General features: G+C 35.7%; 1 protein-coding gene across 2 annotated transcripts in view; it reads left to right on the top strand.

The window, feature by feature from the left end:
• RPGRIP1L (RPGRIP1 like) overlaps window positions 1-14,517 on the top strand; it is a 93,172-nt gene that overhangs the window by 48,176 nt on the left and 30,479 nt on the right. For both annotated transcript variants that reach the window (XR_008960078.1, XM_057314089.1), the window contains exons 17-22: window positions 1,178-1,556; window positions 4,871-5,055; window positions 5,187-5,270; window positions 8,463-8,564; window positions 9,008-9,158; window positions 10,137-10,210. Coding sequence is in view for 1 of the 2 variants with exons in the window: in XM_057314089.1 (XP_057170072.1) it covers window positions 1,178-1,556; window positions 4,871-5,055; window positions 5,187-5,270; window positions 8,463-8,564; window positions 9,008-9,158; window positions 10,137-10,210 (975 nt within the window). In the remaining variant the exon portion in view is untranslated. The remainder of the gene's footprint in view (window positions 1-1,177; window positions 1,557-4,870; window positions 5,056-5,186; window positions 5,271-8,462; window positions 8,565-9,007; window positions 9,159-10,136; window positions 10,211-14,517) is intronic.

The following is a 14,517-nucleotide window of genomic DNA, read 5'->3' as shown; positions in this document are numbered from 1 at the left end:
GTTATTTATTTACTTTTGTAGTTTAATTGTTTTTAGACTCCCATTTTCTGGCTCGGGTGAGTAATTTGTTGGAATTCCAGCTTTTGTGGGTAAATTCGGAGTGAGAAGCAGAGGGGGTACTTTTTAAATCATTCCACTTAGCATTCTGTTGCTGAATACAAACCAGCCCTGGGACAGCAGTATTGGGATTCCCTTCTCAGGTTTCTCCTCTCCACACCACCAGATGTCTCTACCGAGGACGTTATCAGTTTGGTTCAATTTTGCCTTCTCCAGTAAACATCTGGAGTCTTAGGTTCCAGATGCTCAATCCAGATTCAGAAATGCAGTGAAAGAGGAGCCCCTTTATGAAAAGTAGAGAATTCTCCAACACTAAACTAAACAAGACCCTGGAACGCTAACATTTCTTTGTCCCAGGTCATCAGCTACAGTGGGCTTAAGTTAATTAGTGCAGTTGTTGGTTAAAATACTTATGCGCTGATTATGTGAATAATAGTTTCATAAGGGGCATTAGAGTACCTTCTAGCTCTGCTTTATGGTTCCTTTCACTCATCTTTCTTCTGAAATGTCCTTCCAATCCTAACTTTTTATGCCGTCTGAAGTTTATCTCTGACCCTGTTCTCCTTTTCTTATAGCAGTTGAACTTCAGTATACTGCCTAATCTTAGGCTCATGTATCTGTTTCCCCAAACACCATTGGTTAAGGATGAGGGCCAACCCAGATATAATGAAATAATCTTTCCGGGTGGGCTCCATCAAATTTACTGGATTCTTATGTAAGGGTGAGATGTGATCACAATAGCTGGAGTGGTTGAAAAATTAGCTCTTAATACAATTGTGAACTAGAGGACATTTGTCTTTGGGCCCCTCTGTTCACTTTACTCATTAGTTATTAAATCGAATTAAAGAATATCAATTCTTGGTTTTATTTTAACAACAGTCTTTACGTGTATGCTCTGTCATCTATATTTATTGCTAATAGCTTAAGATCACCTGTTCACACATGTTCTAAGGAATATTAGTTTTGACTAAGAATCAGGTCTTTTACTGAGAAATTCACTATGAAATATAAATATATAGCTTTTTGTCAATTTACAAAATAATTTTGTTTGGGATTTGACAGCTGCTATTTATCTTTTCATTGTATTATTACTATAATAAATATATGTATTTTTTTCCAGTCAAGTCAGCAAGCACCCAAAACTGCTCAACTCAGTTCTACTGATTCCACAGATGGCAACTTAAATGAACTTCATATTACAGTAAGATGTTGCAGCCACTTGAAGTCCCGAGCAAGCCACCTTCAGCCACACCCATATGTTGTGTACAAGTTTTTTGATTTTGCAGACCATGATACGGCCATCATTCCCAGTAGCAATGATCCACAGTTTGATGATCACATGTGTTTCCCGGTGCCAATGAATATGGATTTGGATCGATACCTTAAGTCAGAGTCTCTGAGTTTTTATGTGTTTGATGATAGTGATACCCAAGAGAATATATATATAGGAAAAGTCAATGTGCCTCTGATTTCATTGGCACATGACAGGTGTATCTCAGGTAAGCATATTTCTTGAATCTATGAAATTGTAAAAACAAACCTAAACTCCGCTTCAGTTATGGATATGACTAACCTTCCTAATGTTCTCAGATAATCTTAAATGTTGGGCTTACAGTTTTTTTCCAGTTATTTTCTTAGTAGTTGTTCTATAGAGTACAATATGTATCTTACCAGGCTAAAATTAATGCTAACAACACCATCAAAATACCAAAAGTCTGCCCCAATATAATTCCATTTCCTCCCCTCTCCTTTGTGCTATTATTGTCATATATTTCTATAAACAATACCTATATATGTTATAAACCCAACAGTACAATGTTGTAATTATTGCATTATATTACTTTTTGTCTTTTAAAGAAGTCAAGAGAAGGGAGAATATAATTATAGGAGACTTTCACATTAACTTACGTGTTTACCATTTCTGGTATTCTTTTTTTTTTTTTTTCTTTTTTTTCTTTTTCATTTCTGGTATTCTTTATTTCTTCCTATGGATTTGAGTTACTGTCTGGTGTTATTTCCATACCCCAATATAACTCCATTGCCTCTCTCTCCTTTGTGCTATTATTATCATATACTTTTTATCTTTATATAAGTTCGATATAATTTTACTATTATTGTTTTATGCAGTTGTCTTTTAAGTCAGTTAAGAGAAGAAATGACAAAAAACATATTTACACTGTCTTTCATAATTACCTATGTGATTACTTTTATTGGTCTCTATTCCTTTGTGTTGATTTGAATTACCATCTGGTATCACTTCCTTACAACCTAAAGAACTTCCTTTAATATGTCTTGTAACTCAGGTGTGCTGGTAATGAATTCTCTCAGTTTGTTATCTAGGAACATCTTTATTTTGCTTTTATTTTTTGAAGGATAGTCTTGCCGGGTATAATATTCTTAGTCATCAGTTATTTTTTTCTTTTGCACTTTGGGTATATCAGATGACTAATTTCTGGCATGCATTGTTTCTAATGAGAAATCAGATGTTGATATTATTATGGTTCCCTTGTACTTGATACTATCTTCAGGATTTTCTTTTTAGTGTGTGTGTGTGTGTCTGTATATGGCTTTAAATGGACCATGATGTGTACGATGCAGATCCCACTGTGCTTATCCAACTTAGAATTTGTTGAGCCTCTTTATGTGTAGGGTATTGTTATGTACCAAATTTGGGGAGTTTTCTGCTGTTATTTCTTCAATTTTTTCTGCCCTTTCTTCCCTCTTAGACTCCCATTACATGTACATGCATTTGTGTTTAATAGTGTCCCACAGTTCTCTGAAGCTCTATTCCTTTTTCTTCATTTTTTCTCTGCATATTGAATAATCTCTATTGGTCAGTATTCAAGTTCACTGATTCTTTCTTCTGCCAGCTCTAATCTCCTATTGAGCCCCTCTATTGAATTTTTTCATTTTAGTAATTGTAATTTCAACTCCAGGATTTCTATTTAGTTCTTTCTTTTTTATAAAATTTCTCTGCTTATTATATTCTTTTTAATAAGTCATTGTCATCACACTTTCCTTTAATTCTTTAAATATCCATTTATTTTAATTTTTTGAACATATTTATAATAGCCATTCTGATGTTTTTGTCTGCTAAGTATAACATTGAGACACTCGCAGAAGGTGTCTGTTGATGGCCTTTTTCCTATGTATGCAGCATACACTCCTGCTTCTCCACATGCGCCATGATTTTTTTGTTGTTGGTTAAAACTGGACATTTAGGATACTGTATAATAGCAGCTCTAGATTTCAACTGTCCCCTACTCCACAGGGTAGTTCCCTTGCTGTTTTTGTTTGGCAACTTGCCTTAACTAATTCTGTATCTTCCTCTCACTGTACCCAATGATGTCTCTGCTAAGTTTTTATTTGTTTAATTTTAAGCTTGAGTCAGCATAGTTTAGTCGTCATTGATTGGTCAAAGGTTGTACTTAAATACCTTGAGCTGGAGGTTTCCACCCGTTGTCTGTGGGTTAGTGTAAAGGTTGGGTAATGAGTTTTCAAAGTTTAGGCAGTCTACAAGTCTCATGTTCAGCCAGAGAAGTGGCTTATTAGAGTCTGTTCTGACTCTTACTGTTGTTACTGAGTTTCTGTAGATTCTCATCAATAAATGCTCTCAATTTGTTGTACACCTTTGTTCAATTTCCAGAGCATTTAAATGGTTGTTGTGTTTTTTTTTTTTTTTATCATTTTGTCCAGTTTTATCATGTCATTCTTTTTGTAGAAAGGATTTACTGAGCTTTTCACTCAGCCATTCTGGAAGTCCCACCTGTGCCTGAAATAGAAGTTTATCACCTTCTTGTATTCCATCTATATTCTTTTGCTCTAAAGTCTAGAGTTGTTTTATTTTTCTTTCCCAGCCAACCATTAAAAGATGTATCAAACATTTGAGGACCAAGTAAAGGATACTACTCCTAAACAAAAGTTATACTTGAAGTATAGTTTTTTTCTAGTGTGGAATTTTTCATGCTGAAAAATCTAGTGCAGGGGTGGCTGGGTGGCTCAGTTGGTTAAGCATATGCCTTTGGCTCAGGTCATGATCCCGAAGTCCCAGGATCGAGCCCTGCATCAGTTTCCCTGTTCAGTGGAGAACCTGCTTCTCCCCCTACCCCTCAGCCACTCGTGCTCACTCACTGTCTCGCTCTCTTTCAAATAAGTAAATAGAATCATAAAAAAAAAAAAGAAAATAAAAATTTAGTGCAATGACTAAAATTTGTGACTCTGTATTACAGTTATAGCTAGGCGATACTTTTTATTACTGTTTTGGTCAGTTTGTCTATTTTCTGGACGTTTTTTGTTGTACTACTATTAATTTGGAGTAATTTAACAAATCCCAGTAAAATATATTTAAAATTATGATAAAATTAAGTGTCTTTTTTGAAGACTTCCTTAGGTATATCAATTATTTGAAATCGTGAAGTTTTAATATATTTTTCTATAGAGACAAGTCTTTTGCAAGAATATTTAAGGCAAAAGGAGGTTGATACTTGAGCTATAACCCAGATAATGTCTTAGAGGAAGGCTAAGAATTCTGAATAATCTCCGAATTTAATTTCAGTGAATTAAAATATTTATAAGTTAATTTTCTCATCTTGGAATCAGTATTATCACTGAGGCCTTAACTTCTGAAAGCAGTCTGCTTCAGAGATGAACCTATCATAGATTATTTTGTCTTTATTCTCTAAGCCATTTGAGGTGTGAGTAAAAGCCAAAATTATTTTTAAAGCTGTGGGTAGTTCTCTTTGTTCTTCTTTAATTCTTATGGTAATAAAACTTCACTCTGGCATTAATTAAAATTATTTTTGTAACTTGACAGGAGTGTTTGAGTTAACAGATCATAAAAAGCATCCGTCAGGAACCATCCATGTTATATTGAAATGGAAATTTGCTTACCTTCCACCAAGTGGCTCTATAACAACTAAAGACTTAGGAAATTTTATACACAAAGAAGAGTCAGAAGTTGTTCAAAGAGCAACATCCTCTGTTAGCACATTAGTTGTCGTGAGTAACAGTGACTTTGAATTTCCTATAGAACTTAAGAAATTGTATTTTAAAAAAAAAAGAAAAAATAGTTGAAGTCTTATCTAAGTGTATGTTCATCATTCTCAGTTTGACATATTGATTTATCTTAGGCACCAACACCTAAACCAAGACAGCGTTTAACACCTGTAGATAAGAAAGTGTCTTTTGTGGATATCACACCACAGCAGAGTTCTGTAAGTAGTAAACACTGAAAATACTGATTTTTTTCTCTCATATGAAATATTTTAAATAAATGATGTAAGTGTAGTATATTCTACCTGATCTCGAAGGAAACCGGTGAATAAAACACTTCTTTTTCCTTTAAATGTTAGCTCTTAATTTGGTACTGTGTGTAAATGTTAAGTCTTCTTACTCTTTGATCTCAACCCTCCTTTGACTCCATTTGTAACTCCAGCTACTACCCTAATCCTCTTCCCCATTTATGGGAGGGGAAAAAAAAGAAACCTCTTCAGAAAGTCTTAATTCTGTTTCCCTTTCTTCACACCATTTCTTGAACTCACTCTAGTCAAATTTCATCCTCATTAAAACCACTCTTGCTAAGGTCACAATGACTTTGACTTTGCCATACCCAGTAGTCAGTTCTCAGTCCCCATCTTTATCTCCCAGTAACATTCAACACAGTGGAATACTTGCTCCCTCTTCCCTTGGCCTCTGGGACACTATGCCTTTCTAGTTTCTCTCCAGCTTACCAGTGGTTCTTCTCACTGTCCTAGACCAAATCTCTCAATGTAGAGGTGCCTCAGCAGTTTCACTGCAGACCTAGACCTCTTCTCACTCTGTATCTACATTCAGAGGTCTTAACCAATCTCATAGTTTTAAACATCTAGATGCAATCACTCTCATATTTATTATCTTCAGTCTTGATCTTACTGCCAAATTCCAGATTTATTTTCTGGAAATGTGTAATAGAAATCTAAACTTAACATATCAAAAACCAAATGTGACTTCACAGCCCTCTTCCAAAATGTTTCTTCCATTGTTTCCCATTCTCAGTAAATGGACTAACCATTCACCCAGTTGCATAGTCATTAGATTTTGAAAGCATCCCTTTGTCATTCTCTTTTCTACATCCTGTGTCCAGTTCATCCACAAAACCTGTCAGCTATACTTTCAAAATATATCCTGTATTCACATCATCTCCACTGTCACCACTCAAGTCAGCATCATCTCTTTTGGACTTTTAAAAAAATATTTTCCTTGTAATTGCAATATAACTCTTAGATAGTTAAAGGGCACAAAACTTAAGCACCCAGCTCAGTGCATTTTTATCTATATATGCACCTGTGTAAACACCACCCAGATCAAAATATTTTTTCTCGGGACGCCTGGGTGGCTCAGTCCGTTAAGTGTCTGCCTTCAGCTCAGGTCGTAATCTCAGTCCTGGGATCAAGCCCCCTGTTGGGCTCCCAGCTCAGTGGGGAGTCTGCTTCCCCTCTCTGGGTGCCCCTCCCCACCCACTTGTGCTCTCTCTCTCAAATAAATAAAATCTTGAAAATATAAAAATAAAAAAATAAAAATATTTTTTCTCCTCAGAACTGAAGATGATACCTGGCATATACAGTGCATTTAATATATATATGCTAAATAAATGAATTCAGTAATTATTATTCAGGCGTGTTTAATAGCAAACACTTATTGAGTGCTCATTGTGTGTCAGACACTGAACTAAATGCTTTATGTCCACAAACTCATTTAATCCTATGAACAACCTTGTGATCATACTAGAATTATTCCCATTTAAAGATCAGGAAAGTAAGGGGTGTCTGGGTGGCTCACTCTGTTAAGTGTCCAACTCGTGATTTCGCCTCAGGTCATGATCTCATGGATTGTCAGATAGAGCCCCGTGCAAGGCTGGCGTTCAGGGTAGAGTCGGCTTGAGATTCTCTCCCTCTCCTACCCTTCCTCTGCTTGCTCTCTCTCTCTCTCAAAAAAAAAAACAAATCTTAAAAGAAAAAAAAAGATAAGGAAAGTAGTACGTATAGAGCTTAAGTAACTTGCTCAAGGGCAAATTTTAGATCTGGGATTCGAACACAAGTAGCCAGATTCCTACATAAATGATCATATATATAAAAAAGACCTATCCACGGACATGTTTGTTGCAATGTTAGTCACAATAACTGAAAATAGTGAGTTAGTTAAATGTCCAATGCCAGTAAAATGGTTCATTAAGTTATGATACATCCATACATTTTAATATTATATTGTATTAAAAATGATGTTTGCCCAAAGTTTCATACCAGGAGAAAGTTTTACGTTGTAATATTAAGGTTTTTTTAAAAATGTAACAGGATACATTGTATTTATAATATAATTACCACTATGTAACCAAGAAAGGGGCACCTGGGTGGTTCAATCAATTGAACGTCTTGACTTGTGATTTCAGCTCAGGTCATGATCTCGTGGGATCACACTCAGCAGGGAGTCTGTTTGGGATTTTCTCTCTCCTCCTTCTGTCCTTCCCCTCACTCACTCACTCCCTCCCTCTTAAATAAATAAATATTTAAAATCAACTTGAAAGAAAGAATTTTTTTAAAAATTAATCATAAAGAAAAAGGTAAAAAATGGTAAAGAAATCTATTAATGGATATTACCATTGGGTAATGAGACTATGGATTTGTATTAATTTCTTTTGTTTTCTGATTTATCTTTCCCATTTTCTGTATTGGACATGTTTACTTTTAAAGTAGCAAAAATGATAAGCTGTATTTTAAAAATAAACATCAGTTTATGAATCCTGGAAAATGGTTGACTATAAATTGATATTTGATACAGTTAAAAAATCATGTTGATCATAGAAAGTATATATCCTCACATATGCAATTTTTAATATCACGAGTAATGTATAATCATCATAGAAATATTAGAAAATACAAATAAGCAAAAAAATTGAAAATAAAATTAAATTTCCCCAAATCTATATATCAGAGATAGAATTTTAGTGAATTTCATCCCATATTTACTCCCATGGGAACATACACATTGTTTGTTTGCATGCTTGTTTTTTAACAAAACAGCATACAGCTATATGCATTACTCTGTAACTAGCATTTTTTACTCAACACCATATTGGATACTCTCTTAAGTGTCAGTAAGTACAGATCTACATTATCATTTTTTTCATCGTTGCACAGAACTGGACATTTGCATCGTTTTCATTTTTTTTACAATTATAAACGATGCTTCAATGAACGACACTTGCAATTCTTAAATTGCATGTATATACCATGATGACTATCAACCATTTTACTGAAATACGCTAACTAAATTTAGGGTCATATGGGTAACTACTGTATTTACTCCCATATATATGGGATTTAGTAATAAATACAAAATAACATATATGCATGTTTTTACATCGATAAAAGGAGATACCTACTCCTCCTGAAGATGTGAAGGAAATTTCATCAGAAGTGGAGCATACGCCAGAAATAGAAACTAATATGCCAACTCTTTCACATATTCCTGAGGTATGTATTTGTATTAAAATTATTTTGAAAGGTTTAATTTGGTTCTTAAAAGATTTTGTATTAAAATGGATCAAGAACTCATAGCATTGACCCTACTTTTATCTATAACTTTCTGGGAACAGAAAGACCGAAAATATGACCAGTGTTAACAATTATGCTGATATTAGCAGGTAATAAATAGATGTGTGAATTAGAGTAATGATGTAAAATTCATTTTGATAATAATGTCTTTTTCATTCTTGGCTTATAATACTGTTTTCATTTATCTGCATATTATCATTTGTGCAATTTTAGTGATGGTTTTTCTAATGAATCACTTACATATAATGCCTATCTATATATTTAAGTCTCAAGCTTACATGCTTTCTGAGTTAGGTGCTTCGGCAAGTACACACACATGTGATCTAAGCAACAGTGTTACCAGTGTGCTTGCATTTCTTCAGGCTTCTCAAGAAAGCAGTGGAGCTAAGGTAAAAGAGAAAATACAACAAGGAAAAGATGATGATGTGTCTTTCCTGTCTGAGGGTCAGCTTACAGATCGAAGCTGGACTTCTGAAGATGAAACAGAAATAACTGAGGAGTTGGAGCCAGAAGGTGATTTCTTTTCCCTTTCTTAAATTACCATTATTTCCTTAATTCTGTGCTTTCTTTAATCTGTTAGAGCATGCCTCCTAGGACATCTTCACATAATAGCGGATCTACTTCATGATACCTGTTTCTTGACCAAAATGGTGGGACACGGTTCAGTGTAGTCCACTACGGGCCAGCGGAGTTGTTGCACACAGTGGAACCCAAGTCTTATTGCTGACCACGTTCCAATTTATGTTTTAAGTGGCTTTATATTCTCTTTGGGTTTTATACTATCCTCTGGATTATTCTAGAGAAATTAACTTTTTAAAAATTAAAACTAAGAACTCAGACAAGACAACTCTTACCAGGATTTAATTTACATAAATATCTAGAAGAGGCAACTATAGTGACAAAGCTTTTAGGCGGTGCCTAGGGAAGGGCAGATGGGAACAGAGAGATACAGAAAAGCAGTAGATTACAGGGGGCATGAGAAAATTTATGGGGTAATAGATGGGTTCATGATCTTAATTGTGATGATTTTACAGAATTATACATATGTCAAAATATCAGATTTTGCTCTTAAAATGTGTGCAGTTTATCATAGGGCAATTTTGCTACAATAAAACTGCAAAAAAAATTTTAAATGTTTCTAAATAATAAGAATAACTTGATTTTTGCAATATAATTGGTTAGGCTGTTAGAAAACACCTATTACCCTGTCCTTCTCGTTAAAAAGATTATTTTTGAATTTCAGAGAAAGCTATATTTTTATTATCTTTGTTTCTACTAAAACTGAACTTGGAATTTTCAGTCATTTTTTTATCTTTCCTAAACTATAATGTAAAAGTAAATATCTTTGCTGCTAAGAAAGGTCTAGACATGATTATCATATTGTCCTTTTAAGATTATCCTTATAACATTTGCTCGTTTTGCTCTATTTCACAAGGTATAAACATAATTGGTTTAACAGACTTGAACCACTGAAATTTTATTTTTTAACAGATGAGGAAGACAGATCAGCATCTGACAGTGATGAGTGTATTATTCCAGGTCCTATCTCCAAGAATATCAAGCAGGTCAGTAGCTTGATGCCAGCTAGAAATGTTGCAAAATAAAGCTGCTTTTCGTTCATAGTGTATCTATCGGTCTTCGAATACAAAAATCTGAAGGCAAAAATATTTCTGGGGAAATTCTATGTATCCTCACAGTCTTACCCATGTAATCATGTAGTACACACACAAACACACACACACAAGTTCATGTGTAGTTTCATTATGTAATGGGTCGTAGCTTGTGTTATTTTTGCTTACATGTTAACAATACCTATCATCAGCTTTAATAGTTACTTGCTAACACCAGTTGACTTCCCTGACTCCTTTTCAGAACTATTGTACGAAGAGGTATTAAATCCAATCTGAGGGGTGCCTGGGTGGCTCAGTAGGTTTAGCATCTGACTTTGGCTCAGGTCATGGTTTTAGGGTCCTGGGAGCGAGCCCCTCGTCGGGCTCCCCACTCAGCAGGGAGTCTGCTTGTCCCTCTCCCTCTGCTCCTCCCCCTGCTCATGCTCTCTCTCTCTCAAATAAATAAATAAAAAAGAATCCAATCTGAGCTTTAAGAATTCAAAATGGGATATTGCATTTAAAACTATAATACTTCCAAATGTGAATTCATTCATACACTAAATATGTCCACTGATAAAATATTTAAGTTATTTCATTTCCACCAAAAACTAAACCTTCATAGAAGGTAATTAATCTTGGTAGGGGTACTTGATTTGTAACACATTGCTGAAAAGCAGTATGTAAATGGAAATTTGAAAATAAAATTATACTTTAAAAGAGAAGTATACCACTTACCGGACCTTTTTTTTCTTTTTTCTTTTCGGGGGGGTAGTTTTTATAAAGTAAATGTAAGTACAGTAAAAAGGCCCTAGCTTTTTCTATTCATCTACATTAATTTTCCTGAAATGATTAATTGTACTCCTTTTTTCAGAATGTCTACTTTATGGGTAAAAGTTGGAATACTTCTTTCAACTCTTAAAATTCTTTTTTTTTTTTTAAAGATTTTATTTATTTATTTATTCGACAGAGATAGAGACAGCCATCGAGAGAGGGAACACAGCAGGGGGAGTGGGAGAGGAAGAAGCAGGCTCATAGCGGAGGAGCCTGATGTGGGGCTCGATTCCACAACGCCGGGATCACGTCCTGAGCCAAAGGCAGACTCTTAACCGCTGTGCCACCCAGGCGCCCCTCAACTCTTAAAATTCTTAGCTTAACCTCTCTGCAGAACAAACCCAAATACAAACAGGTGGTCGATAAGTACAAGTAGAACAGTTCATTTGTCCAAAGTTTTATTGTCATTATTAACTATAATATCACCTGACCCATGGCATCCTGATATATGGAATCTTTATTGTTCAAAATCAGTAAGTCAAGGAAGGAATCTTGAATATGGTTGCCTGAAGACCTTTAATTATAGCATTTAGTTCAGTTCAATTTAGCTTTTTTGCTTTATCAAACCTGAAATTGTTAAATTATTTATCAAACTAACGACCTGCTTTCTATTAGAAATTTTCAATAATGGGAATCAAAGGGAAAACGAGCCCCTTGTGTGGGATTTAGCTTCATAGCCATTTGTGTTAGGGATTTCCAGGGAAACAGAACCAATAAGATATATATGTATAAATGTGTGCATATAAGGAGATTTATTATAAGGAATTGAGCCACATGGTTATGGAGACTGAGAAGTCCCTGGAACTGTATTCAGCAAGCTGGAGAACGAGGAAGGTCACTGGTGTAGTTCCAGTCTGAGTCTGAAGACCTTAAAACTAGGAGCGCAGATGGCGTAAGTTCCAGCTATTTCGAAAGCAGGCAGGCTGGAGACCTAAGAAAAGTCAGTGTTTCAGTTCAAGTTCAAAGTTAGGAAAAGACCAGTGATGCCTCTGAAGGCCATCAGGCAAGAGGAGTTCTCTCCATTTTTCTTCTCTAGAGGTCTTCCAATTGATTGGAGGAGGCCCCATCCACCTTAGGGAGGGCAGTCTGCTTTACTCAGTCTACCAATTCAAATGTTAATCTTATCCAGAAACAGCCAGATGGACACACCTAGAATGTTTGACCAAAGGTCTGAAAATCTGGTGGTCCAGTCAAGTTGACAGATAAAATTAACTATCAGGGGTTCCCTGGGTGCCTCAGTCCGTTAAATGTCCGACTCTTGGTTTCGGCTCAGGTCATGATCTCAGGTTGTGAGATCAAGCCCCACGTTGGGCTCCATGCTCAGCAGGGAGTCTGCTTCCCCTTTCCTTCTCCCTCTCCCCCTGCTCACACTCAGTGCTCTCTCTCTCTCTCTCTCTGTGTCTCTCAAATCAATCAATCAACCTTTAAAAAATTTAACTATCACATCATTTTATTAAGAATCCTCCATTCATGACTCAAGAGTAGTAAGCTTGCATGTTTGAATCAGACATTTCTTTTTCATGTATCAGTAGTTCTTCTGGAAGACTTTGCCTACTTCATCAGGATTTTTGGACACCCATATGATTTAGCCTTTTGAACATAAGAACATGAGAATCAGTCTTGGAGTTTAAGAAGGCAGGTACTGAGGAATATATTTATCTAGTCAAATTAAAACAACACTCATCCCTCTTGTCATAATGCAGTGATTCCTAGGGATTCAGTGTCTGCGGTTTGTCATCACTTCTCCTAAGGAAGTAAATGCAGTGTTCTGGTCCTGCCTTCAGGGAACATCTACATTAATTGGAAGATGTGTTCATAAAAAGTCAAGTAGTTATTCAACTGTTAAATTACAATATAAAACAATGTCAGATGACAGTACCAGTAATTAATGTAATAGATATTTGAGGTAAAGAATACTTAGGTGTTTTCTGGCCCCCCTTCTCATTTTTCAGATGAATAAACGGAGCTCTTGAGAAATAAAGTGACTTGATGATAATCTTGCCACTAATTAAGGAAGTTCAGCAGAAGGAGAAATTTGAAGTGACTTTTTGGTAGACTTTATGGAAGATATGCCCAGAACTGGCCCACCTGCCCTCTTGTGGGCTTCGTGTCTTCTTTTTCTAATTTTAAGCTGACTTTCTCTGCTTTCCTTGTTTATTGCCCCAAGATAGCCATACAAAAATGCCCAGCCCCAAGGAAAAATCTAATTAGCCATGCCTAGCCTCTGGATTGGGTCCATCTTTATCAGTTGTGTACGTTTGATCCATTCAGCTATGGCCAATCACACAGTAAGAAGGGGTGTTGTGCTTTAAGTGTGACATCTCAAAGATGTGCATATATGGCAGCAGAGAGAAAATCGTGTGCACTTCTAGTGCACGGATGCATGTGTGTTTCAGAAGTCAAGAATACACTAACTAGAGCAGCCTTTTTATATAAGAGGATAGAAGACCTTAGATACAATGCAGACGCTAAACATTTTGGATTTTATCCAATAGATGCTAGGGAGACATTGTAATAGTTAATTTTATTTTCTAAATATTATATTCATCATTCAAAAGTAACTTGCAAAGTATAGGAAAATATTATCTAAATTATAGCATCTTAGACCAAACAATTTTCAACTGGGGGGGTGCTATTTGGTCCCCCAGGGGACATTTAGCAATGTCTGGAGGCATTCTGGATTGTCACACTGGGAGGGACTGCTACTGGCATCTAATAGGTAGGGGTTGGGGTTGCTGCTAAACGTGCTACAGTGCGCAGGACTCAGAGCAAAGAACTGTCTGGCCCAAAATGTCCCTAATGCTGAGGCTGAGAAATCCTTCATTCCGTGGAGCCATGTGTATTGGCAACATTGCAGCATCTCAGTGGAATTGTTCGATGCCCTTGACTAAGACAGAACAAGGAACTTCGATTTAACAAACGAGTTTAGGGGAAGAAAGAACTATTCCTCTAAAATACCTGACCAATTCTAATGTGCACATCTCTTTTTCCTTTAGAATAAACTGGGGTTTTTTCTTATTATTCCTGGGGAAGTGATTTGTGTTACTTTGCTACAGCCTGCTTCAGTCTTGACTACCGTTCTAGATGTGATTTATTATAATGGCTTAAGATGCTTTCTCAAATGTGTGAATATCATTTAAAGGAAGCAACTGCTGTAAGCAATGCTTTATGCCTCAGTAGCCCTTAATCACCTCCCACATGCTTTTAAAATTCTACTTTTAGAAGAAGGTAGTAACCAGTATTTTATGTTAATAGGTGATATTTAGTTGTGTTAAATTATTTACCTAATAGAGTAAAATAATTTAATCTGTAAACATAGGGACAGACCTCAAGAGATCATCATAATCATGGAATATAGTGTTTTCCAGTGATAATACCAGTTTTTCTGTATAATACTTTAACAGTCATTCAGTATGAGTCATGGAGCCTTT

The sequence above is a fragment of the Ursus arctos genome, unplaced genomic scaffold, assembly GCF_023065955.2.
Source record: "Ursus arctos isolate Adak ecotype North America unplaced genomic scaffold, UrsArc2.0 scaffold_19, whole genome shotgun sequence".
NCBI classification, from domain to species: domain Eukaryota; kingdom Metazoa; phylum Chordata; class Mammalia; order Carnivora; family Ursidae; genus Ursus; species Ursus arctos.
The sequence above is the reverse complement of the archived record's forward strand: the minus strand, read 5'-3'. Positions and strand labels throughout refer to the sequence as shown.